The sequence below is a fragment of the Delphinus delphis genome, chromosome 16 (assembly GCF_949987515.2).
Source record: "Delphinus delphis chromosome 16, mDelDel1.2, whole genome shotgun sequence".
Classification (NCBI taxonomy): Eukaryota; Metazoa; Chordata; class Mammalia; order Artiodactyla; family Delphinidae; genus Delphinus; species Delphinus delphis.
The window spans coordinates 29,331,260-29,357,986 of record NC_082698.1 but is presented as its reverse complement, the minus strand read 5'-3'; the positions used below and the strand labels follow the sequence as shown (position 1 = coordinate 29,357,986).

At 44.3% G+C, this 26,727-nt stretch overlaps 1 protein-coding gene across 3 annotated transcripts in view; it reads right to left on the bottom strand.

Moving 5' to 3' along the window:
- The window catches only part of HPSE2 (heparanase 2 (inactive)), a 577,000-nt gene that overhangs the window by 2,111 nt on the left and 548,162 nt on the right, over nt 1–26,727 (bottom strand). For all 3 annotated transcript variants that reach the window (XM_060034305.1, XM_060034306.1, XM_060034307.1), the window contains 2 exons: nt 25,305–25,450; nt 18,176–18,322 (listed from right to left, as the gene is read on the bottom strand). In XM_060034305.1, the coding sequence (XP_059890288.1) occupies nt 18,176–18,322; nt 25,305–25,450 (293 nt within the window). The remainder of the gene's footprint in view (nt 1–18,175; nt 18,323–25,304; nt 25,451–26,727) is intronic.

Here is a 26,727-nt window from a genome sequence, read left to right as displayed (position 1 = left end):
GGACCAGTTTGGGCCCAGTCCAGATCTGACAGGCCAGGGGGCAGCCCCCCTCTCTTGTTGGTATGACTGAGGAATGAATGAACAAGCAGGGGGCTCCTGGGTGGAGAGCCAGGCCTGCCTCTGGAAGATGTGGAGGTGTGAGAATTGAGATCTAAAGGTCAATGTTGACCTCACCAAACATGCAAGAACCTTCTGTGACCCTCTCTGGTGAATACAGCGTACTCATTGGAGTGGAGGGCAGGGTGAGGGGAGGGGGTTCAGGTGCAAAAGAAGCCAGGACAGGTCTTCACAGTGTATTTTATTATTTGGTTCTAGGTTGTGTGAATATCCAACAGCCAGACACATGCACTATCAAATACTAGTTCAATAATACTAATTAATCTTTCCAAAGCATACTCAAATTGCTATCACTTGAAAACCTTCAGTGGTCCCTCCTATATATGGAGTTAGGTGCAAGCCCTCCCCCTGAGGAGTTAGGCAACACCCCCTTAGATTCAGATGATCCCAGAGTATTGCCATCTCTGGGTTCTAGGAAGTCAAAACAAAGTGTGAGAAGCAAGCCTTTTCATTTCCATACTAATAACGAGTAGTTATTCTGCAACAGGCTCCATTCTGATTTCCTTATTGGTTGCTTAAAAAGCTGACTCAGGTATGGTTGGAACCAGGGAGCATGATCAAGATTGTGGACTGGTCTCTAATTCCAGGAGCCTGCCACTAACTTCCTAGACGGCTCTGGCAAGTCTCTTTACCTCACTTCCCTCAGTTTTGCATCTGTGAGAATATAGGCTATATAGGATGTAGTACGAATGAAATGAAATAAAAAATGTGAAAGTGCTTTGAAAGCATAGTGAGCCATGTAAGTGGGAGATGGTGTTTTTTTTGTTACTCTTTTCATTGTCATTCTGGGTAGGTAAACTTCTTGGTCCTTGTACTGTGGCACTGACGAGTTTCATGACTCCTTGCCTAAAGCCCTCTCTTCCCTTGGTTCCCGTGGTAGCGTTCTCTCTCTCTCTTTCTCTCTCTCTCTCTTTCCCTCTGTTTTCCTCCTTCATTTCTGCATGTTGTTTCCTTTTTGGGGGACTGTTCCCTTATAGCTTCCTCTCAGATGCTGGGGTTGCTGGTGCTTGGTCCTGGGACCTCTTTGCTTCCCACACTACATGCTCCAGCTGGGTGCTGTTACCAACACCCAGGACTTTAATTACTATCTGCATATCGATGCTTCCCAAACCTGTATCTCAAGGCTGAATCCTTCTTCTAACTTATATCTCCACTTGGCTGTTCCACAGGAACTTTATAGTCACGTGTCCAAAGTCAAGATCTTCTCCTCAAACTCTGTCCTTTTCTCTGCCTTCTTATCTTTGGGCTGGTACCACCCTCTATAAGATTACCTAAGCCAGAAAGCTGTGGTCATCTGGGTCTTCTCCCTCAGGTCCCAGGTATGGAGTCGCTAAATCCAACCAATTCTACCTTTAAATATTTTTCAGATCTGCTTCTTTCTCTCCCTTCACTGCTATTATTTTAGTTCAGAGTTTTCCCTGTGACCTATCTCCTTGCCCCTGGCCTTGCCTACCTCTCCTGTGCGGGCCACATTGCTGACAGAGCCATCTGCTGCTGTCCCTGCTTCAAACTCTCCAACAACGCCATCCCTTCCACCTTAATCCGGACGACGAAACCAAGCTCTGGCCACCTCCCCAGTCTCAGATGCTGCCAGTGCCCCTTACTGCAGTGCTACCTGTGGATCCCAGACCTCTGGGGGTGGGCTTGGGCTGAGTAGGCAGTCATTGTAAGGACATCATCAGTATACGCATGAACAGGTTGTTCCCAATGAAAAACAGTTAAATTTTGCCCATAAATGAGGTAGATCTTTCTCAAATGAATATGTCAGTAGATCCTGGTGGGAATAAAATATACCAGTTCATTAAAAAAAAAAGTAAATATTTTTCAAATGTGAATGCCTGTAGACACTTGGGATTAATAAGACACAAGTTCATTTAAAACTGCTATAAAATTCCTAATAGATTTTTTTGGGAGGAAGGGGGCATCAGGTGCTTTTTTCAAGCAAGCGGTTTTTAAAGGGACAAGTACTAGTGTGGGAGGGCTACGACATTTGTTGCCATTACAAAGGAACCTCGGAAACTGAGCGTACCTTTGGCCCAGCGTGACCAGATTAAATGACTTGTAGTTCCACTTTGGGTTGCTGTGTGTGGTGCTCCCTCCTCCTCCTCTGCGGGACTAACTGCCCTGGGGCCCTGCCGAGCCTGCTCTCGTGTTGCCCCCTCTGGGGAACCCTCTTTGACCCTTGGGTTAGGAGCCCCAACTCTGCACTCTCGTGTACCCAAAGCTTATAACCACCTCACTGAATTGTGGGGACTTACCCACTCTGCCCCTCACTGGGCTGTGAGCTGGATGAGGAAGGGTCCAGTGCCTTTCATCCCTAAATACTCGGTGCCTAACCAAGTGGCGTAGAACTGGGATGGAATATTTTCTGAACAAGTGAATGGACTTTTGAGGCTCTTTCACATTATTTCTGGTATTCCTGGACTGAGTTTCTCCAGCTCTAAAGAGGCTCCCTGGAGGTTTGCTGAGCGTCTTTACAGATTTCATTAATGTACCAATTACTCTTGCTCTCAGTGGCCCTAGAGATGTTAGATAAGACCTGAGTTATCGCTGATTCTCACAGTCACTCACTAGATAGCTTATCCCAACTGGACACGTGGCCGTTGATCATTGATAGCGTTTTTTCATCCTTACAAAAGATCTATATGACCACCTCTTAGCTAAGCCAACTTGAGTTAATTTTGTGAGACCTTAAGTCCTCATACAACCTTATTTACAAAGTTCCGTCACTGTAACGATGGACAGTGTGGTTTACCACCTCCATTCTAATTTTCCTGCTTACATTTTTATTTTAATATTTATCCTATTACCCAGTTAAGTCATATCACACTAAATATTACAATTATCTTCCACTCTTATGCACTGAACAACTTGTAAGTTTACAAACATATGTTAATGATAAAAAATCACTGATTACTGAGCACTGTCTATGCAAAAGGCAGGATGCTGTGATTTATTCTATCACATTTAGTCCTCACAACTACCAACTGAGGCAGGTGTTAGCATCCCTACAGATGAAGACATCAAAGTTTAGAGGGGTCTAAGATTCACCTAAGTCACATAGCTGGTAAGCGGTAGAGCTGAGATTTGCCCTGCAGCCCTTCACCATAGTCCTATTTGGCCTCCCTTGTGACTGCTAAAAGAGCCCTGTGAGGTACACAGGCAAGTATTATTATTATTATTTTTGTAACTTCACTATTGAGATGAGGTCAGAGAGGTTAGGTGGCCTGGGCAAGGTCACATAGCTAATAGGTGGCTAAGCTCTGTCTTGGATTCAGGCCTCCTGATACCTGTTTCTACTATTTCGTGTTGTTCCCCAATTCCAGATGGCACTCACTAGGATCATGTTTCTTTCTTTGAAAACCTTTCTTATCATATTTTCATCACATTCTGGGACCTCCTTCCTGGCCTGTGACATTTCAAACCAAATGCTAAATGATCCAGTCCATGTTGAGCTATTTCTCTTAATTCCCTAGCTGCTGAGGGCTTTTAAATTATCCAAATATTAGGACAACTGAGTTTTTATCACCATCTGTTTTTTCAAAGTCTGAATTGCTTTGTTCCTGAACTTGTTTTCTTTGCATGCTATTTGAAATGGGATTCAGTGTCTCAACTTGGAGTCAAGCCCTCTGCTTCCCAGGTCTCTGTGGGATCCCCTTGGCTGGGTCACCCTCCTTCCCCCACCACCTGTCTACAGTCTCTGGTCTTCATGGCTTACTTTATGGTTCTTGCTAGCCATGGATACTGAAGCAAGCTTTCAGCTGTTCTGAGGTCTCAGGGAAGCAAGTCTAGTGAGCATGTTCTTTGCCAGTCTTGAAGATACTTTGCTGGTCTCTGGCCTGACTCTGGCTGGACTTCTGTGGGAGCAGAGGCAAGGGAAGCCTGCGTATTATTGGGAGCAGCCTGGGGAGCTAGTGTCTGGTTTCTGCTGGCATATTTAGGGCCTTGAATGGGACTTAGAGATAACTAGTTCCACCTCAGCCACTTTGAGAAAGTGATTTGCCTTCTGTGAGCTTGGGTTTCTCCATTTGTATGACAGACTAGATGAACCCAAAGATTCGTTCTGGCTCCCACATCTTTCAGGTTGGCTGCCCACAGCCTAATAGCTAGCCTGAAGCAGAGTTTAATGCCAAATTCAGAGTGATCCTGCACAGGTAGAAATCTGATCATGACATTCACCTGTCTAAATGCTCAGTAGCTTCCTGCTGATCTTAGAACATTCTCCAAAGTCCTTACAAGACCCCATGAGTGAGGCCATTTACCTCCGTCTGTAGCCCATAGAGGCCCCTGTAGCTGCTGCCCATTGCAGCTCCCCACCACCTCCCACCTCCTTGTGTTCTGTGTTCCAGTCACAATCTCTCTACTCTCAGTGTTTTTGTACATGTTGTCACTCTTCCTGGAAACTTCTCCGTATTCCATCCCTGCTTCCAGCCTCCTTTGCCCTGCTAACTCCTACCTGTCCTTCAGGTCAGGTGCCCGCAAAGCACTCCCTATCACCCAGTACTTCTCCTGTCTCTGCACTCGTCACAGCACTGGGATCGCTGACTGCTTGTCAGTCCCTCCCCTAGTCAGGAAGACCATGTGTCCGCCCTGCTCATCTCATGCTCTCCTGTCCACTAACCCACATATAGCAGGTGCTCAGTAAAAGAAGGATGGGATATAAATACATGGGTACACGAACTACAATCTGGAAGGAAAAGACACTGTGGTGGGAGGACAGAGACTTGAGTTAGAGTCCACATCTGAGCATGACGTGTGCAGGCCTAGAAATGTCACAGTTGGCTCTGGTCTGGGTTTCTGGATTGTTAAATGAGAGAGAGGGAGGGAGGGAGGGAAAGCAGGAGTGGGGAGCAGAAGGGAGGGAGGAAGAAGGAGAGAAGGGAGAAGGTATAATAATCTGAGGAGTGTGGGGAGGGGAGGGTATCAGCTCCCTTTTCTGCTCAATAACCCGCACAACCTCCTGGCTTCGACTCTGGTGCCAGCGTGCTTCCCCGCGCGCCACTAGAGGTCCCCCTTGCTCTTCACAACGGTGCTGAGAGCCCGCGCGCCGGCTCCCCCGAAGCGGAGCCCTTGCCTCTGCCCCTCCAGCCTGCTCTCCGGTCCCGGCAAGGCCCGGAGACGTGCGCGGCCCTTGGCCTCCTGGAGCAACAAACCGCAGGATCACTCCAGTCCCGACAAAAACTTCGTTGCGGTGCACTCGGCACCCCCGCAATGTGGCTAATATTAAGGAACCGTCCGAGGCCGGGCTGCGATTCCTGCCGGGGGTGCGGCTTCCCGGCTGGCGTGCAGGGAAGGGGGGCGCAGGTGCGGGGCTGGCGGCAACGCGCGACTCAGCGCCTGGCTCTCCTGCCTGGGTCCCGGCGCCCCGCCCTCCCGCCAGCCGCACCTGTGTGCGCTTTACAGGCCCCCGAGGCCCAGTTGCCCGTGGAGGCCCCCTCGCTGCGTTAGGAAGGTGGTGTGTGCAGCTGCCCTGCCCTTCTCCAGCTCAGGGGCAGGTTAGAGCCGGGAGGGAGGCCGGCCGGGTTTGAGGACGGGGTGGGGGGGGGGGGCCTCGCTCAATTTCCCTGCTCCGGGAGAGGCTGTGCATCTGGAGTAGCTTAGAGAGGAGGTTCCTTTGAAATGGCCGTGAGTGATGCTACCCGCTGAGGAGGGCCGCTCGGAGGTGGCCGCAGCAGGCTAGTCCCCACTTGCCCAGCTGAAGCAAAAGCTGTAGGATGCTCATGACCCTCTCAGGGGAGCTCCTACTCCTGAGGGGTCATTGGGAGGGTTACTTCCTCCCAAGCGTGTCCTGAAGCTTTCTCCTATGTGTTAGGGGATTGTTCTCCTGCTAGGCTAATTGTTCTCATTTCTAAATTTTCAGTGGCACGTGGTTCAGTGCCTGCTTGCGCATGATAGTGGTTCACATTAATGCTTGTCGGGTTCCACTCAGTCAGCCTCTCCAAGGGTTCTCATGTGGTTGGTTGGACACTCCAGTCCCTTACTCTGCTGTTGTTAAAGAGAGGAGACAAAGTGAAAAATGGAGGTGAACGCTTCCTTTTCCCCTTACCCCTTGAAAAGCCCGCATTATATATGAAGTTCCTGGCCACTTAGACAATTTGAGGCTGATAAGATCATTTGCCCTATGTCCTGTTCTTTGAGAGCATATTGAAATAATGAGGAGTTTCAATCTAGCTTCTGTATCACTGAACTAGGACTCCTTTATGCAAGCAGAGCTGGGGATTTTTAGGCAAGTTGTTAGGGATGTAAGCTTTTCCTGTTTGCAGTTAGGTTTGGGGGTCATGATTTGATCTGTGTTCTATCCAGGTCTGTGTAATAATGGTTTATGCCATCATGGGATCCTACCATCTGCTTCTAGTGGTTTAAAATAACAGCACACTTGGCAAACAAGGTGAGAGCCCAGCTAAGGAACCTGGATTTACACTGATATTGTTAACTTCCAACAGAGGAGGCAGTCATCTGGGGGCACTCTGGGAAGACAATTTGATTCTGTGGCCATCTCAAAGCTCCATGTCATAGGCATAGCACACTCAAACCACAATAGGAGCCAGCTATTAAAATCACGGAGACTTTACCATGTGGTTAGCCCTGTTCCCTCCCATTGTAAAGACTTGGTGCCATGATCACCGACATTCACAAATGGTATGAAAGGGGCATTATTCATAGTCCTACTGTTCTTTGTGTTGTACAAGTTCAATTATAACAGATGTAATCCTTACCCACTATGACAGAAAACACAGAAATATGCAAATGTGTGGTCAGAGGCACTATAATTAACACATTACACAAGGGGAGAGAGAGAAAGAAAATCAGACCTCATGGCCTGGATTTCAAGGCCTTCTGCATTCTGGCACTAATGTATTTTTATGGCCTCTCCCCTCACCTCATAAAGCATCCTCTATTCCAGTCACGTGAGACGATATGCTATGGCCCCAAACAAAATGGCCCTTGAACTTTCGTACTTCTAAGCCTTTAGTAAGCTCATTCCATTGCCTGGAATAGCCTTCCCTCCAGCATTTCCTAGATGTATGGCTCATCCTTACAGCTCCTGCTCAATGGTCCTCAGCCCTGAGGATTTCCCAGATTCCCAGGTTAGAATTCAACTCTCCCTTCCTTACGCATGCATCCTCCTATATTTACCCTCTGTGGTCGGTCTTGTCTTAAAGTATCCTGTGTGGGGAGGGACCAGGTTTCCCCAGTCCTAGTTGTGTGGAGCTGGAAGGGGCAGTAGAGGATCAGAAGCATTCTCTTTATTACAGGCAGTCTGCAGGTGAGATCAAGAGAGTCAGGTAAAAGGGCAGGCGTGTGTGTGCACAGACAGGTTTTCCATATGTGAGGGTATGAAATAGAGTCCATTAGTCATGCCCAAAATGAGTTCCATTACTGTAAGGTCACGGCTTCCTGGAAACCTATTCAAATATGTTAAACCAAAGGGATAAATAGCTCAGTTTGATCAGATTTTGACAGTGTTCCTATAGCATCAGGTGCACTGGTGTACCCTCAAAAGGGAAAAATAAGATGTCCTGGTGGCACAGTTTCTGCTCCAGGGTCCACAGATGTCAGAGTACAAAGAGTGTGGTGACTCTGAGTTGTTCTAGAGAAGGTGAGTGGGGAGGAGGATAGGCTGTCAAGCGACTGTTGGTGTTTGGCAGCTGGTCCACAGCTTGGAGCTCCAACCCCTTGTCTGAATGAACCACATCCTGTTGTGGGTTCCCGATGCTTGGCAGCCAAAGAAATACTGATTCAAGGCCCTGGACCTGCTATAGGGATGAGGTGGATTAGGACTTGTCAGTTCCCTGAGGCTTATGTTTGTCCATCAGCTAAACCACAGCCTCTGGAGGATGTGGAGAAAGGAGAAGACAAGGGTAATTTCTTCCCTGCCCACCAGAACTGCCTATGTATTCTGCTTCCCTGCCCCTCAGTTTAGAATCAACTGCCCAGAAACGTGTTAGCTTTACTCTAAAGTGCTCATTTACCAGGATTTCATCTGGGTCACCTGGAACAGAACAGAAATCTCTGCTTGCAACGAGGGTCCCCAAGTGAGTGGAGCTGGGGTGGGGACACCACAGTATTGATGGACAGCTATGCAGAGAGATTCCAGCTGCTGGGAGTGATCTGGAAGAAAATGTATTCTAGAGCTGAGAGCAAATGAAATCTCTCAGAAAGTAACAGTGAAAATGCTGGATTCCTAAACATCTTGGTTTAAGATGTCAAGTCACTGTAAAATATAAAAGCATTTTATAATCCTCTAATCTGCACAGAGATCTGTACATTACTAATCTGGGAGTTAAAACAAAACAAACAGTAAAATCTTTGGGAACCGTACACATCTTTCCACTTAGTCATAGAGAACTCCCAGGGGCTCCTGGCATGTTTGCACCTTTGGCAAAATGGCTTAGTGCCTGAATGAAGAATAGAATCTGGGTGAAATCAGAGATGCAAATCAGCTGGAATCTTGTTCCAGTATTTTCTAGAGGGACAATAGTTCTCAACTTTGGCCACATATTTGAATCACCTGGGGAGCTTTAAAAAATACTGGTTTCTGGGTCCCAGTCCAGAGCCTGATTTAATTGGTCTGGGGTGTGGCCTGGGCACTGGGGCTTTTAAAGGCCCCCAGGTAATTCAAAGTAGAGCCACGGTTGATCAGCACGAGCTGATGACGAAAGAGTGGGAGTATGTTGGTAGCTGGGGCAGGGGTCGGGGATCAAATAGTTTTCTAACCATTACGTTCTAAATTTCTTTTGAATAAACAGGTTTTTTCTTACTCTTTTGGAGTACCATGTAAGAGGCCACATTTTTTAAACTAAAAATAACATGTGAACTTTTCAAAGGCAAATTTTTTGTTGAATAGTGTAGAGTGAGCACTTCTGCTATTTCTGCAGAACTGCTGCATCTAACGTTTTCCCTGTAGTGAGCGCTCTGGTGCGATGGATGAGCTCCTCAGTATGCACCAGGGAGGGGTGTGCATGGCACTTCACAGCAGGAATTCAGAACCAAATCCAATGGAGCATCTGCACAGATAAAAAACTCTGTATTTCTTTAGCACTGAGAAGGAAAAGTGTGCTTTTCTTGAAAAGCAAGGTCGCTAAAGTCATTTAGATTCCTCTCAGGTCTTGGGCTGTGTCACAGAGAGCTCCCCACAGACAAAGAGCAGTTCAAGCTCTCTTCAGGCAGAAGGCACTAAGGGGGTTAAATATATCGTTCAGTACCCTCACTATATTTTCCAGATATGTATATAATTAGTTACTTAGATAATGCTGTATGCATTGCTTATAGCTACTCTCTCTTTAGGAGCCACCCAAAACCCTCAAATGAGCACAAGGGTGAAAAGAATCCAAACTCCTCTAGGTCTTGCTGAGTAAGCGTACATTGAGTAAAAACTGGAAGGCTTATTTCTCTACACTTTTACTTCTCCTTATTTTTTCTACAGACTGACTCTGAGCCTTAAGTATAAGAATTCTTATAAATACATATAGTCATATATATTTATATTTATACTTTCACAGCATCTATTTCAGACTTTCTGAACTGGAACACTAACTTGAACTTTGCTGGTTAGAAGTACCACCTTCCTGTTCACCTTCAACCATTTCGTACATCTCCCCAATCCCAGGCATCTCTCTTGCCTCTCCTTGCTCCCAGCCTCTGCGGCTCCTCTGTCCCTCTGAGGGGCTCTGAGTGGCCTTTCAAAAGGCCTGCAGGTGATGTGGTTACATGTGCAACAGCAGGGCCTTTACCTCCAGGAAAAAGAGGTCTCCACCATCTTTTTTTCTGACATTTTAAAACTGGCACCTGAAGCCCTGCAGAGGTTAACAGGTTTCCTCACACACTCTCAGCTTAAAAAGCACTATTGATGTTCCTTAGCTCTTACAGAACATCAAAGCGAATTCCAAACGCATTAAAGTAATGAATATAACAAATGAAACAAAAAAGAAACTAGAAGAAAATAAAGATATATATTTATCTGATTTCAGGAATATAAGTAGATAACCATATAAATGGAAAGAAGGAACCACAAAGCAAAAGGTAGATTTAACTGTATAAAAAGGGAACACTTCTGTATGTCAAGATAACACCCTAAAAATGAAATAGTTGGAAAAATAGCAAATAAAATGCTGAGGAAAATATTTCAACACATATGATAGGTAGCAAAGGGGAAATTGCCTTATATTAGAAAAAACTTACAAATCATTAATAAAGTGGATAACAGCCCAATAGAAAAATAAACAAAGGGGATGTAGAAAATTCACAAAAGCAATAAAATGCTAATAGATGCAAAAATTTCAACCTCACTAATACTTAAAGAATACAACTTAACATAATAATACTGTTATTCATTATGAAGTTGGAAAAGATTTTAAAATATTACTGTTCTGTGTTGGTGAGGTAAATTGTAATAACAAAATGTTCACATTTCCTACTCCTTCTCAGACCTCCACAACTAAGCTTGTCTGAGGTAAGAAAATTGAACAGTTAATCATATGAGATAAGTTTATATAACTCAATGGATTCCAAGGTGAACAGACAGGGAGTGATCAGGGAACCTGCTATTTGAGGAATGGCTGAAGAAGCTGAGAGTGTTTAGATTGGAGGCTAGAACTCTAAGGGAACACATATTGGAAAATTGTTACAAGGATGGTATAGATTTACTCTGCTTAATTTTTCTAAAGCAAGGATAGAAATGGGAAGAAAACACCCTTTGGCCACAAGTAAGGAGGATCTTTCCTGCAATAAGACCTGTCTAGTCCTAAAGTGGGCCAACTCATGAGATGAAGAGTCTTATCAAACAGAAGCTGACGGGCTTTTTGTCAGGGATGTTATAGAAGAAACTTCTTGATCTCTAAGAGTACTTCCAAAATTTTCCTCTATAAAGTCATCTTTTAATAATTTCATAACTTTTATAGAGTGGTTTATTTTAAGAAGAAACTAATTTAAATGATCCCAGACAAGTGAGGATAATGGAAACCTGCAGGGAATACATCTGGTCAACCAGAGTTCAAAAACTCCAAGTACCAACTAATATAAGCAGTATAGAACTTGAACACTTAGATGTCTTGAATCTGCTGAGATATATGGAGTAATGGCCCCTTCAGTCCCAGAAGACAGGTCTTCAGGTTTTGTTTCTGAGTGAGAATTCTTGGTATAGAATTCTTTTTTTTTATATAAATTTATTTATTTATTTATGGCTGCGTTGGGTCTTCATTGCTGCGCGTGGGCTTTCTTTAGTTGTGGCCTTACGGGCTTAGTTGCTCCACGGCACGTGGGATCCTCCCCGACCAGGGCCCAAACCCGCGTCCCCTGCACTGGCAGGCAGACTCCCAACCGCTGTGCCACCAGGGAAGCCCTAGAATTCTTAAGGTTAAGGTTTTTCCTAAAGCTCCTTTTACCAGATCTGTCCATGTCCCAAAATAAATGTGATGCTTCCCGATATCTGTGGTGGGTCAGGTGGTGGCCAGTTCAGCCCTCAGAACTTTTCATACTAGCCAAGCTCTGAATCTGGAGATGAAGTATCATAATGTGGTCTGTTCCAACAGGGACATGAAGATATTTTTAAAGTCTTAGCACCTGGGAGTTACTTCAGTATTTTCAGAACCTCTCTGTTTGGCTAACATCAAATGACACCTCTCTAAAGGCATGCAGTTAGATGCCAATGTTTTCCTTTGATATAGGATTTAATGAGGCTGAAATCAAAGCAAAAGTTATATCCCAGAGAGATGGAAAAAATAAGCAGTATGTAGAAAAAAGAAGAAAAAGATGTTCATTTCTTCACAGAACAGGCAATAAGATTCTTGGTTCATAGGAGGCTTGAAATTCTTTCAGCTAAAACATGGCAGCTGAAGGAGAGGCTCATACAGATATGAAATTTAAACGTTTAATATGAAACCTATTAGCCCCAAAGCAGAAATATTCTGCACCTCTCTCATGGCACCACCCACAGTCTGCTTCCTGTTTGTTTTTTTGCTTCTAATAATAGAGATGAACTTTTTGAGGGCAGAGACCTCAGAATCCCTTTCCCCTCCAAACATCCCTATTAAATAGCTCTTGAAGGTCAGCTGATGACGTGGCCTGGCAATCAAGAGACATTCTGATCTGAAACATCACATTAAACTTTATGTTCAGAGTTTTTTCCTAATTTGTCTACTCGTGTTTCCCGAGTTCTTATTAATTATGGGACCACAATTCATTAAGAATTTAGCCAGATTAGTTGCCACTGAAAGTCAGAGTGATGAAGAGGAAGAGTTACGTCTGGCACAAAGCAGGATCTCAATCAAAGTTGATGAATGGATAAAGATACACACTCTCCAGTTTCCCTGGGAGTCCTCCCCTGACAGCATCTTTCCCTCTGAGGGTGGGGCTCCATGAGGTTCAGGGGATCTGGCAGTGTCTGTGTGCATGGGGTCAGAATATAAAATGCTGAGATGGATTTTTAGAGACCTCAAGTTAAACCAACTTACAGGCACTCCTGGTATTTAATAATCATTTGGTTTGAGAAGAGCATAGAAGAAACAGAAGGGAATTCCCTGGTTTTGCTGAGAAAAAAAATGGCTTTCCCTAAAATTCTGTGATTGGGAAATGGAATCTTAGAAGCAGCTCAAAGAAGAACTTTCACAGAGGATCTGAAATTAGGATTCGTGAAGAAAAGTTAATGGAAAAGGGATGAGTTAGCCTAAAGGAGAGAAAACTGGTGGGTCACCTAATACTTTTCAAATATATTCATAATGTATCATGAATACATAATACATTGTATTCTTAAGCCTAAGATGAAATGAACTCAGATAGTATCATGACAGAGCTCGGCTATATATAATGTATATTTTTCAATATCATTATAATTTTACATTACTGGACTCTTAGGGTAGCACAGTGTTGAAGAAAGTGCAGTGGACTTGGGGTCAGGAGAACTGGATGATAGGTACTTTCTAGATCTGTCACTTAATACTTGTGTGACTTTTTTTTTTTTTTTTTGCGGTATGTGGGCCTCTCACTGTTGTGGCCTCTCCCGTTGCGGAGCACAGGCTCTGGACGCGCAGGATCAGCGGCCATGGCTCACGGGCCTAGCTGCTCCGCGGCATGTGGGATCTTCCCGGACCGGAGCACGAACCCGTGTCCCCTGCATTGGCAGGCAGACTTTCAACCACTGCGCCACCAGGGAAGCCCAAGTTGTGTGACTTTTGAATGAGTCACTTAGTGCCCTAAAATTCAGTTTCTTCAACTCTAAAATGCTTCATGGTGCTGTTTATTATATATAAAGTCCCAGCCACAGGCACGGTCTGCCCCAGTGTTCCTATAAAATTAAATGTTCAGACAGGATTGAAACTGTGGGCACTCCTTCCCTAGAGGTCTTTAGATATAGAGCATCTTCTGGTCCAGATGTCCTAGCTACAGACTGTCTGAGGGCAGGGGAGTGAACCAGACCACCTCAAAGCATTATTCCACCCCAGGGTTCTTAGCATCAGTGCATCAGAATAGAAGAACCAGTGTGATGAAAGTTGTTTCCTTCTTTTCCAATTTTTGGATCATTTTCTCTCCAGATGGAATTGAATATGACACATAGGGCAGAATGCTGGGGTCTGGTGAGACACCTGCTCCTGGTTTGACTTTCCCCTACAAAGTGAGTCTTCCTGTTCTTTGATGTAAATTGCCTTGCTTGACCCAACTTTATGTTGCTTTTCTGTTTGCTGAAAGACATTGGAGATATTTATGTCTTGGGTAGAGATGATTCCCTAAAGGACAATGTTCATTGATTTGTGATCACATGAGGCATTGGGCAGATTCTCTCGCAGATGGTAGAGCTGCCCCAAAGGTGCTCTTAGCCTTACCTAGAAGGGGAAATATTACTGTCTTAGGTGTGAATGGTAAGTGTTTCCCCCAGAAAGGTGAGGAAGCAGTGAAAATGACAGGGGAGGGACCTACAGCTGGAGGTTTTTTGGAAGAGAACTAGCGTGGTATAACTACCACTTTCTCTTGTAGCACCAGTTTCTTTGTGTGTCTTTTTGGTGGCTTGAAGAAGCTACTTTTCTGGTGACCATAGAGACAATAGGCTCCAAAAGTGAAGTGGGTGTGGGGGGAGGGAAATGGAAGAGACTAATAGAATTTTAGAGTTTGATGGGAAGCAGTAATCTTTCACCTCAACCTCCCACTGAGTAAGGAATCTCAGAGCACCTCTGAGGTGGCCATGGCCACTCATTCCTTGATTAATAGTCTACCTCCTGAGAAAGCCTGTCCTGTCCTCAGTTAAGCCAGGCATGCCTTTGGAAAATGAGCTCGTTTTGTGGTGAAATCTTTCTCTTTTAAATTGTAGTCCCTGGTTTTCTGTCATGTTAGAGGATCCTGGGCCAAATCTGTTTTCTCTCACTTAGCAGCCCTTTGAATATCTGAAGAAGGTCCTCCCAACTTACCTTATTTTTCTTGTCTAAATTAAATCTCCCTATTTTCTTCAGCCATCTTTGAAGAATATATATTCCAGACACAGAATACCCTTCTCTGGTACACACTGCAGTTTTCTAAAAGTTTCCCTTCTTCTGTCCCATAGGGTATAGGGCACCCACCTTTTGTCTGGTTCCCAGAGTGAGAACCATCTCTTACATAAAGAGTTGAGACTTGAGTGGCGGGTCTCACAACTGGTTCACTCACTGATATCAGAAACAGGAACCTTCACTGTGGACCTGGATGTCCGGACTATGCCTGATGAGTGGCCTCAAAGGTGCTTCCTGTACAATACCTAACATCCCTGAGCCCCAAGTTCACAGGCAGCTACCCTTTCAGAGATCTGAACTATTTCCAACCCTGATGGCAATTCTAAGAGAAGGAGAATTACCCCATGTTCTCTACCCATCAAAAAAGTTTGCCGGTATCTCCCTAACCTTAAACTCCCAGGCCAAAAGGCCCAGCTGGTGGCTTGAATGGCACACTGATCTTCTTTATAGCCTCTTCCTGGTCCCTAAAGACAGAAGCAGTTACAGGTTCCCAGAGCTTTCCATCCTCTTCTGAACTGACATGGCTTCAGGCTACAGCAAGGAATTAGCAGGCACAGAACACAGAATCTGGCCCCAGAGGTTTATAAGAGAGAGGGGGAGACACCAAAGGCTGAAATCACTTCCGAGCATTTCCTTTCATCCTTCCCTGCAGAGTCTGCTGCACCAAAACCACACTCTTCCTGTGAGACCCCCATCCCAGAACCACGGAGGGCTCCTGCTCTTCTGAGCAGTTACTGAGCAGGAGAGTGGGATGTACCACCTGAACGTGTGCACGGCAGTCCCTGTCCGGCAGCTTACAGTCAGAGATGGCTCAGCACATTCTCTCTAGAACGAGAGAGGTGTTAAATTAGTAGGAGTTCACAGGAAGAGGAACAGGCTTGGAGAAGTGAGTGAAGGGCCCAGAGTTCCACAGTGAAGTACTGGCAGGAATAGGGCTGGAATCCAGTTCTGTTGACTTCTAATCCAAAACTCCCTTTAATACAATATATGTAAAATCATATGTGTGTGTCTGTATTTATACTTCTATATGTATGTGCATGCATGGATGTGTGAAATTTTCATTTGTAGAAGGCTTCATTTCACCCATATGCTCTAATTTGATTCTCACAATAACCCCACTTGACAGGTAAGGGAGCTGAGGTCACACAGGTAATGGTAGCCTGGATTCATATCCAGGCTTTCGGGTTCCAGCTCCCTCTTCTAATTGCATAACATTGCTATTTGATTTCAGTGGGTGTTACCAAATTCCTCTTCAGGACCCCTGTGGAATGAAATTCTCTTTTTCCCTGTCCTTCTCTGACGTTGTCAACAAAGCCAGAACATAGCTCCTCACCAAGATGGTGACAAGGTTAGATGCACGAGAGCATAATTGGAAATGCAGCATATCGGTAAGCCAGTGAGAGTCACTTCAGTCACTCTAAAGAGAACGTATAAGCAGGACAGGGGCCAAGGTGTGGCCAGGTTCAAACATCAGAGCTGTGATCCTGGAGGCAGGGACACAGGGTTGGGTAAACAGGGTTAGAGGCCTGTGCCCTTGGCTGATGGAGAAACAAGCTCATAAAATGGTGCCACCCTGGACCATCATTTCCTCATGTTTCATGGTTTTGCATTTATGCAGTTCTTATGTCTTTTTACCATAATCTTAACAGATGTCTTATCCACACATTATCTTAAAAGTCTGAGAAGATGCTACTTTTGAAGAACATTCTTAGAGCAGTTGTTCCCCTCTTCGTCCCCAACTGGCTAGAGTTCTGAGTTGAGGAAGAGGAAGGCAATGGGCATTTACTGAGCATTTACTAGGTATCAGGAACTTTATATAGATGACTTCATTTACTTCTCTTCACAGGAGAAGTTTTACAGTTGAAGAAACTGAGGCTCATAGAGATGATGTAACTTGCCTCAGGACACAGCCAGCAAGTGGTAGAGCTGGGATTTGACACCTCAGCCTGTTAGACTAAGGCATTTGGTCGGTTCCTTCCACGTGGTACACGTGGTCTTCCTGACATTGGGCAGGCTCAGCTCCTAATATCTTGGGTTCTAGAGGACCCTGAACTGTCACAATCACTGCTGAGGAGTCAGTCCCTCTGCCAGACGTGACTTTGTGAGTCATTACTGAATGGCAGTGGGAGACTTAAACATACGGGCCTCAGAAGATCAGACCAGGATGAGAATTTTAGAGCCGGAAGGGACCTTACCAAATATATAGCAACTCTTGAATTTTGCAGATGAGGAAACTGAGGCCTAGGGGTTAGGATTAAAGGATGTGCCCAGGTTATTTAGTGAGCCAGAACCGAGTCTCCTGCCTAGAATGAAGACCAGGAACTCAGCACACCAGTCATGAACTACTGGGAAATGGAGAGAGGGGATAAAATGCCACGGGAGTTCTGCTGGGATAGATAGGATTGAGGGGAAAGAAAAGTGGGAGCAATGTACTTATAGCCAGAAAAAAGAGCCAGTATGTGAACCAAGACTGAATACAGATCTAGCGTGGGCTAAAGAGGCTCAGTAAGTGACTTCCCAGATTGTGTTTTGTTCCCATTGCATACAGTTGGAAACCAAATGCAAGCCACCAAGGTTGCTGTGAAACAGCAAACAATTATAGCGCAAATAGTTGTGGGCAGCTGTGGGAACACAAGCCACCTGCTCCAAGTTTATAGCTTTGTTAAACTTGGTAAACATTAAAAAAGGAATGGGAGCGCTCCCAGTCTGTACAGTATCCCATACCCTTCCTGGGAGGTCTTCCTCCAGGATGGGGTGGCCTAGAGCTGCTTTCTGTGTTGCCAAAGTCTCTAGAAGAGACTGAGGGAGGTAGAGTATCACAGAATCATACACTTACAGAGTTTGAAGAGACTACAGGGCCCCCAGAATATAATTTCTCTCTTAATGTTCAGATAAGGAAACTGCGTTCCAGAGAGGTGATGTGCCCAGAACTATAAAGTTAGGGGCAGAACTGACTCTTTTTTTATTCTTACAGTGATTTTATTTTATTTATTTCTCCAGGGTTTTATTTACATTTATTTTTTATTAAATTAAAAATTAATCCAAATTAACCCCAAATTAAATCTTTTAATTAAATCCAAATCTTTAATTCATTAGCACTGACTCCTGATCTCTGAACTTCTGATCCTTTGTCCAGTGCTCCTTCCTTTAAGCCCCACAAGGTTTGTAGATGGAGACAAACAGGGAGTTACAGCATTACAGAATGTTACAGCTGGAATGGATGTGGTTCTTAACTACACTTGTTTTTGGTTGTCACATGACTGGGGGTGCTATTAGCATTTAGTGGGTAGGGACCAAGGATGCTAAATGGCTTAAAATGTGATCATCCCTGCATAATGAAGAATCCTGTGGTCCAGAATCCAAGAGTGTCCTTATTGAGATATATTTTGTCCATCGTTTGACTTTATGGTTGGGGACTCTAAGCCTAGAGACAGGGAGGGGCTTGACCAGGGTCCTAAAGGGAGTAAGCAGTCCCTGAGTGAATTAGCAGCAGCCTTGGTGCCTCAGCAAAGCGGCACTCCAACTCCCCGCACACCCAGCTCCTGCTGCGCTCGCTCCTAAGCTACTTCCGGGTCGGCACTTACTTGGACTTCAGGCCCTCCTGTCCATAGGGCTGCAGTAGGTACTGGTGCACAAGCTTGTCCCTGAGAGTCCCGGCCAGTTTAATTTTCTTTCTTGATCGGTGCAAGTTGATGATAAAAAGTGTAATGGACCCTCGAACATAGTTGTGGCTGATATCCAGAGAGAGAGAGAGAGAGAGAGAGAGACAGAGGGAAAGATGGAAACACAGTGGTCTGTTAGATGCTTCTAGATCATTTACAGGCTGCATGAAACAGGACTACCCCAGGAAAGGGCAATTATTTTATGGTTCTTGGCCATCCTAGCCCTTCAAAGACAGGAAGGCCTTGTTACTGTGGTGTCCTGCAAAGAAGATACCCACTTCCCACCACACCCCTTTTGTTTTTCTTTAAATGTATTGCAATAATTTTAGAAAAAAAAATATCTTTTCCTGAATATGGAAGTAAAATATGCTGATTGGAAAAAAAAAAGGAAAAATATAGAGAAACACAAAGAAGAAAAAGAAAAATCCCCCATAATCCAAGTGTCTTAAGATATGATAACATTTTGGTAGATACCCTTCCAGTATTTTTTAGTTTATTAATTCAACAAATATTTACTGAGTTCTTTGACACATACATATATATATTTCTCAGTTTTTACATAATTGGGATCACATTGTTCACCAGTTTTTTTAGTTCGTGAACATCTTAAACATGCTGCCATGTTATTGTTATTATATATTCTTTTTTTTTTCTTTTTTGCAGTACGTGGGCCTCTCACTGTTGTGGCCTCTCCTGTTGCGGAGCACAGGCTCCGGACGCGCAGGCTCAGTGGCCATGGCCCACGGGCCTAGCCGCTCCGTGGCACGTGGGATCTTCCCAGACCAGGGCACGAACCCACGTCGCCTGCATTGGCAGGCGGACTCCCAACCACTGCGCCACCAGGGAAGCCCTATATATTCTTCACTTATAAAAGAATATTAAGTTCTTCAATCATAGAAATTTATTTAACTAGGCTCCTCCTTTGGGGACTTATGTTGTTTGTAATTTTTTGCCATTATAAATTATGTGATGCAGGACTTCATTTATATAAACTTTTTGCACTTCATGATTATTTCTGATGGATAAAGTGCTGGAAGTTGGAAACACTAGGTCAAAGGGAATGCAGTGTATGATTCCTCACCAAATCTGATTCCTACCCAGTTGGTGCCCCTCTCTGTGGGAAGATTATTTTGTCCCTGCTCTGTTGAACACTAGAGTGATCACATGATTGGCTTTGGTCAATGCAATGTGGGTGGACATGTTAAAACCTCTGGGGCAGAGGCTTTAGTAAGCAGCCCATATTTTGCCATGTCTCTTTTCCCTCTGCCAGAAGACTGACAATGTTCTTGAGAGAGGCTGCTCTATTGATCTGCATCCTGGAATGAGGATGATGTGGAGAGATATACAGCTGAGCCATGACAGACAAGTAATGTGAAAGAGAAATACATTTTCTTGTTGAAAGCCATGGAGATTTGGAGGTCCTTTGTTATCAGAGCATAACCTCATCTATCCTGACTAATATACACATTTTGATAATATGGATATTATCTAGAAAGCTTGTATCAGTTTGCTCTGATCACCTACGTATGAGAGCACCCATATCCTCATACCCCTAAGAACACTGGATATTAACCTTTTAAAATATCTTTCTCAACCTGAGAGGTGATAATGGGATTTCAATGTTGTATTAATTTGTATTTTTAAAAAATTCACACTGAGGCACAGTATTTTTTTCATTTGTCTCTTTGCCACTTCTTCTTTTGTAAACTGACTGTTCATGGCCTTTGCCCATTTTTCTATTGATATATAAAAACTATTTATTAAAGATAGTGATCCTTTGTTTGCATGTATATTGCAAAATTTTTCCCAGTTTTCTTTGACTGATTCAGTTTGTTCGCGTTGTATTCTGATGTATAAAAGTTCAAAACTTCTAGGCAGTCAAATTTATTGATCTTTTTGATTTCTACTTTTGCTACTTTACCTACCCCATGATTATATAACTATTCACTTTTTGGAATCCTTTTAAACCAGCACAGGTTTAAAAAATGGCCCCATCCTGCTTTCAAAGGAGAAATTCAGAGCAACTCTAAGTCAACTGTGCCCACAGGAAAATATCATTCTCTGCAGAAACAGCACAGCTCAGCCTCTGGGTCACTCATCTATGCCTCTAAATGTGCTAATTAAGAGTTGAGTGACCAAGGGCCAGTCATTGTGATAACTTGGACTAAAAAAAAATACAGAATACAGTTTCCAGGTCTCATCCCTTTATTTAATCCATTTGTGATTGGGGTCTGGGAATCGATATTAAAAAAAATCTTTCCAAGATATTTGGCAGATGAGTTTGGTCTGGGAACCACTTGCCTAGAGCAATCCATTAAGGTTATGAGAAGAATCCCCAGAGTATACCGTTTTGGCTGTGTGTCCGATGATTTTCCTTGCATCTGTAGGAGGGTACATTATTGCATTCAAGGTTTTTTGGATACCTGAATTGATATTCTGATAAATTATTAAATGACTCTTCTATTTGGTCCCTCCTCCTCTGGTCCTTCTTCTCAGTCCCCTGAAGCATGTGAACTAGCTTTTGAAGCCAACGAGTTAGGTCAGGAGAGAATGCCAATTTATTTGTGCAGACTCGTGTCATCAGAGATCTGAAGAAAGATGCTGCTAGCCGATGTTAGCATTTAGCAACATTAAAGAACACCAACTAAATTCCATTGGTGGGCTTTAAGCTTAGCTTAGCTGTGTGCAAAACTACATTAACTACAGGCACTGTGGGCTTCAGCGTGTGAGCAAAAGCAGGCGTGCATGAGTACCAATTTTCACAGACTGTGGTGAAGCCTTCTGCTAACTCCCATCAAACAACCTTCTCAAAGGCTAGCAGCGGAGGCGGACAGAGCTGCGTGTTTGCATTTAGGAGTTTCTCCTCTGCAGAGCTGGGGCAGAATGAGCCCTTGGAGATGGCAGAGGAGAAGGGAGGCATGTGGGGAAGTGGTGGGTGGGAGGGAGACCTGAAATCACACCACTGCTTCAGGGAAAGCTATCTTTTCAAGCTGCTCGGCAGTGGTCTGATTTCCATTTACACAGTTCCACTGGGGGAGACAAGCCAGTACTGAAAGCCAGCCCAGACACCAACTGGCCGAGGCTCTCACAGAGCTCACGGAGCCTCCTCAGGTAGGAGCTGGCATTGAAGACCCCCTCGATCATCGCTTTCCCTGCTTGGCCGATGGGCAAGGACATTAAGCAGAGGCCTTTGGCTGTGAAGACACATTCTTGGCTGGGGAATGCAGCACCAACCTGAAAGTACTATGTTGAGAAACCAGATTCCTGAAGAATGTACATTCTCTGCCGACAGAAGAATAATCTTGGAGGACTATCTGTTCCCTAAGGAAATGGGGTCTTACTGAAGGTGTGGACTGGAGGCAACTGCTGACCTTCTGATGCTGTCAAGTCCAGGGGGCTTTTTGTTCTCTTAGTTAATGCCCCTGCTGTCTGGTAGAACATCTGTCTTGTTCCATGTCTCACTCATGGTAAGACTTTGTCACCAGCAGAGAATGCGTGTATCTGGAGTTCATCTTTCTGGCTGTTCTTTTGCTGCCTGACATCCCTATGTTGCCATGTGGGAGGGGGAGGAAGTGAGTCAGGAGTGGGGACTGGGCCTGGAATATCATGGATAGAAGAGGCGAGGGGTGTCATATGGGGAGGTGCATCTTGACTTACAGATGAAAAACAGTCCCTGTTCTAGAAATGTCTCCAGTGAAGCTGGGAGACTAGGAAAGGGAAGGGAGGGTGATGCTTTGAAATCCGTGGCCATTTCCAGTGAAAGTCTATGTGTTTGAAAACTGTGTTGGTCCATTATCTCCAAATCTAATTCAAAGTTCTTAGGTTCGGTAAAAGTCAGGCCATATTTTGCCAAACATCTTTTCCCCTAATTTCAAAGCGTTGTGTATTTTAAGGGAAATTTAATCCACATGTTTCTGATTCATTTACACTTAACTCATCAAAGTATTGTTTTGTAAGAGCGATTTGATGTCCAAGAAGCCTCAGGAACCTTTTTATGAGTCTTTAAAAAACTTCTTCTGAAAAACAGGAAGTTGTGCTTTGCCAATAATAAACGAACTTGAACCCCAAAAGGCTCAGTTTTGCTTCAGTATCCACCAGGCTTCAACTGGTTCTGAACTTGGCTAAGGACCTCAGCTCCTCCCAGAAACATACATTGTGCTAGCAGAATGGTTTAGAAAAAGAAGGTTTCCTAGTCAAAACTTATTCGTTCTCTGAATAAGAAGACTTAGGGTGAGAATTGCTATGCTGCCAGTGTCCTAATTTGTTGGTTCTAGAACAGAAAGCAGAAAATCACCTGCTAGTGTTGGTATGAGTATCTAACTCTTTATCCTAAATCAGTCATAAAAGACAATCGTCTACTAGGTCAGAAACGACCCACGGTCTAAGAGATGCCATGAGAGGGAGTGAGGTATTCAAGTAGAGGTTCATGACTGTCAGGGAGATTGTAAAGGGCATTTCTGTGTTATATAGGACACCAGGCCAAAGATCTCTAAGGGTTCTTTCCAAATGTAAAAATCTTTACATTATTAATGTTGCTACTTGCCTATACGTGTGATACCATAGAACCTTTGGAATTTAATACAATAATACAAATGCGAATATCTGGCAAGATGCTTGGCACACAGCAAGTGTTCAATACAGACTGGAGTGCAGGAATTATTTTAAAAGACCCCTTCTTTGGTTTATTCTACTGGTAAACTTATACTTTTCCACCCAATTCCCTATTTTGAGCAAGGATATATATTTTCAGAGTATTGGTCAAGACTGGACAGCGTGAAGCTAACATGCCCACTCTGGGACATTTCTGTGACCTTGGCTTCTTTGGCCACAAATAAACTAAGTGAACCAGGAGTGCTTCCTCGTGACTGCTATGCAGGATGAGGGGGCACAGACAGGGCACGTGGCTTCCCACAGAGAAGGAGCAGAGACACTTCTATCTTTGCGCCCACCTATCTAAGGCACCGGACACCCACTAACATGGAGAAGATCTGCAAACTCAGCCAGCTCAGTGTATCCACTGTGGGCTTTCTTCTCTAATAGGAACAAAAAGACCTTCACCCCAGTAATCACTAAGGTCATCTGTGGAATAGATTAGTAAAGTCATTTCTTTCTTTTATGTAACAGGGAGAAAGAGGGATGGAACTGACAGAAGCACAGTGGCACTGTTTCCCCAGAGAGGTTCTGGAGTGACTTTCCATAGAAAGCAGAGGAGACCTGGTGATGGAGAGAGAATATTGAATGCAATGAATGATTTGATGCTAGCGAATGGCAGAATTCTTAACCATTCCACCACACCCCTTCCTTCTGGCCAGTGTGGTAACAGCAAAGGGAAAGAGATCTATAACTGTAAATCATCAGTGATGTCTGGATGCCCTATTTCTGCATTCATTCACTCGCCCATTCATCAAACACTCACTGAGACCTTCCTCAGGCCAGTCACTCTACTGGACACCAAGAATACAAAAATGCATGAGGCACTGGCCCTGAGGGCACAGTATATTCAGAACATTAGTGACAACTTCCCACGAGAATGTCAAAGAACGTCAGGATGAACACTGGGATGAAACAATGTGAAGAGACCTCTGTGAAGACCCTCAAATTCTGCTAAGCCCGTGGCTTGACTACTGACATTTTCCCCTGCGTCCTCAGACCTGTAGTATAAAGGGCACATACTGATGTGCTTCCCAAAAGAGACAAAAGGTGCCAAGAGTAATTTTTCTCTCTTGAAGCTGGGGGTCCACCTTTTGGGTGGTTACCTCAAGGCCAGGGTGGAGACAAGGAATACAATGTTTCCTTGTGTGGTGATCAGATAACTCCAGCCAAGGCCATAAAGCAGTCACTCTCTGTCAGGTATTGGATTGAGCTTCCTGTTGAGCAAAAGGGACGTTGAAAGCCTCTGGCCTCTGCCCAAACCAGCCTCCACTCATCCACAATAGGCACTTGTATCTACAGACAAGACAACTGGCCCCTGACCCCGCTATGCTCAGAGTGAGTCTTTGAAAAATCTTATCCTGATAAATTAACTGGCTTGGCTCCTCTGTCATCAAGGAAGGGGAAGGAGCGTCTGTTGTAACCTGACCGCTGGAGCTCTTTGTGCCTCCACTACCCGTGATCAGCTCCTGACAGGCTCACTGGAGTGAAGATCTGGCTGGGGGCACGTGCCTCCTCCTCCCTCACTCCCACTCCACACAAGGTTTCTCTGCAGGAAGAGAAAAGTTCTTACTTCCAGAGCTGCCTACTCTGTTCCTTAAACAGACAGTGATGTAAGAAAGCCATATTTGGTCTGATGGGTTTTGCTTTAGGCTCAGTTTTAAGTTTTTACCTTATGAACCTCACGTTTTAAAATATTTTATCTGCCAAACTTTATTTATTTACTAATATTTTTCCTATTTTTTAAAAGACAACTCTGACAACCAGAGCTTCAGATGAAAAAGAACATAATCATACCTGTTACCGTGCTGATTGTTCAAAGTCCGGCCCCCTAAAAGAGGAAGCCTAGATTTTATTTAACCTTTAAAATAGCTGAAAAGGTTTTCCAAATACTGAAATAGCTCTAAAGCTGGCCTGACTACTTTTGGGCACTCTCAGTTTGGGATGCACTGGTATATGGTTAGGTTTCTAGTGGTATAGCTCTCCAAAATGCATCTTAGAGATGTAGACTTATTTCCTCAAGCTCGCCTGGTGTATCTTAGGAACAGATTTTATATCTCTACCCTTGGTTCAGGCATAGGCATATAAATAAGCCTCCTGGACATTACATCAACTGGCTGAGAGAAAATGCTCAGTAAAAATTTGTTGGATGAAGAAGTAAATGAACAAATGGCATGTATTTTTATGAACATTTTATGAATAAATCCTGTAAGTGTGAGAGAGGGGGTTTACTTGGAGAAAAAGCTGTTTATCAGAAACCATTTGAAACCTGCAAAGAGCAGGTAAAGTGAATCCAGAAGTGGTTTTCAATAAGTCTTGAAGGGGCCCCATATATGAAATTCTCAAAGGGGCCTGAAGCTCCCCAGGGGTGGCTTTCTGTGCCATCTCTCTGCAGACTTACTTGTGGTGGTTTGTGCAGTGAGCATAAATCCTTAGTTTGTCCCGGATCACTCGGCCTGGCCGTGGCTTCCGCTGGAGCCCAGCCACATGCACAGCCAAGACCTTGGGGCCAATCAGGCGCTTGTAAAGGAGAGAGAGCCAGTAGTCCTGAGGAGAACAGAGAGGCAGAGAGTCAGAGATAGACACACATTCGGGTGTTCTGAGTAAACATACAAACACGCAGGCCAGAATCCACTTCTTACCAGGAATATGGTGAATCAGGACCAGCGAGACCCTAACCCTGTAAGCATGATCACCCCAATGAAGTGCTCATTTTCGGTTCATAATGAAGTGGGCATTATCTAAAGTGGCCTTTGCAGCTGGCCAAATGAGGAAGTGTCAGTGGGGCGAGCCCCGAGTGGCATACAAAGCAAATGAATCAGTTTTTCACATATAAAAGACCAACCAGCTGGGCCTTGAATTTTCAACTTTCTTTTCCTATGACTTTACTTTCATACTGGTTTATGACTTCTGTTTAATTATAGGATGGAAGATTTCCAATCTTCGCGATTGTCACCAATGTGAGAATCCAACATAGCATCCTCCAAATATTGTCACTATTAATGTGGTGGGAGGAGGATGACGTTCCTCCAGACAGGAGACCAGAGTCCTGATTCCAGAGGTGAAAATACAAACAGAAGAATGTCTGCAAACCATGGTGCTAATTCTTGGTCACCCTCAATAATTCTAAACTAAAAACAATGTGGTGCTTTTAAACATTCCAGGGTCCATTTGTAGTTGATTAATAAATACTCAGGGGCTTCCCTGGTGACGCAGTGGTTGGGAGTCCGCCTGCTGATGCAGGGGACACGGGTTCGTGCCCCGGTCCGGGAGGATCCCACATGCCGCGAAGCGGCTGGGCCCGTGAGCCATGGCTGCTGAGCCTGCGTGTCCGGAGCCTGTGCTCCGCAGCAGGAGAGGCCACAACAGTGAGAGGCCCGCGTACCGCCAATAAATAAATAAATAAACAAATAAATAAATAAATACTCAATCTGTAATCCACACAGGAGTTTGAACTTACAAATGCCTATTTACTGCCACCTTAATTTCTACTGTATTTGCTATTATCATGTTTTATTTTTATTTTCTATTTTATATTGGATACAAAACATATTTTGTATTTGTTTTGTATTTGCTCTTAAACCCTATTATGGGGTAATGACTTCAGTGTTTATAACTCACCATGTAAATAGGGCCTCCTAATTTGTTTAGGAGCTTCCCCCCTCCCCCCATTTCTGGAATTCAGTGGAACATACTCTACAGTGCAGGCATTCTGTTCAAGACCTTAAAGACATCAATCATGTCTTCTCAGCCTTCATCTTTCAATAATCTTTTTTTTTTTTTTCCCTTTTGTGGTCATCTATAACATCAGCTGCTTAAAAATG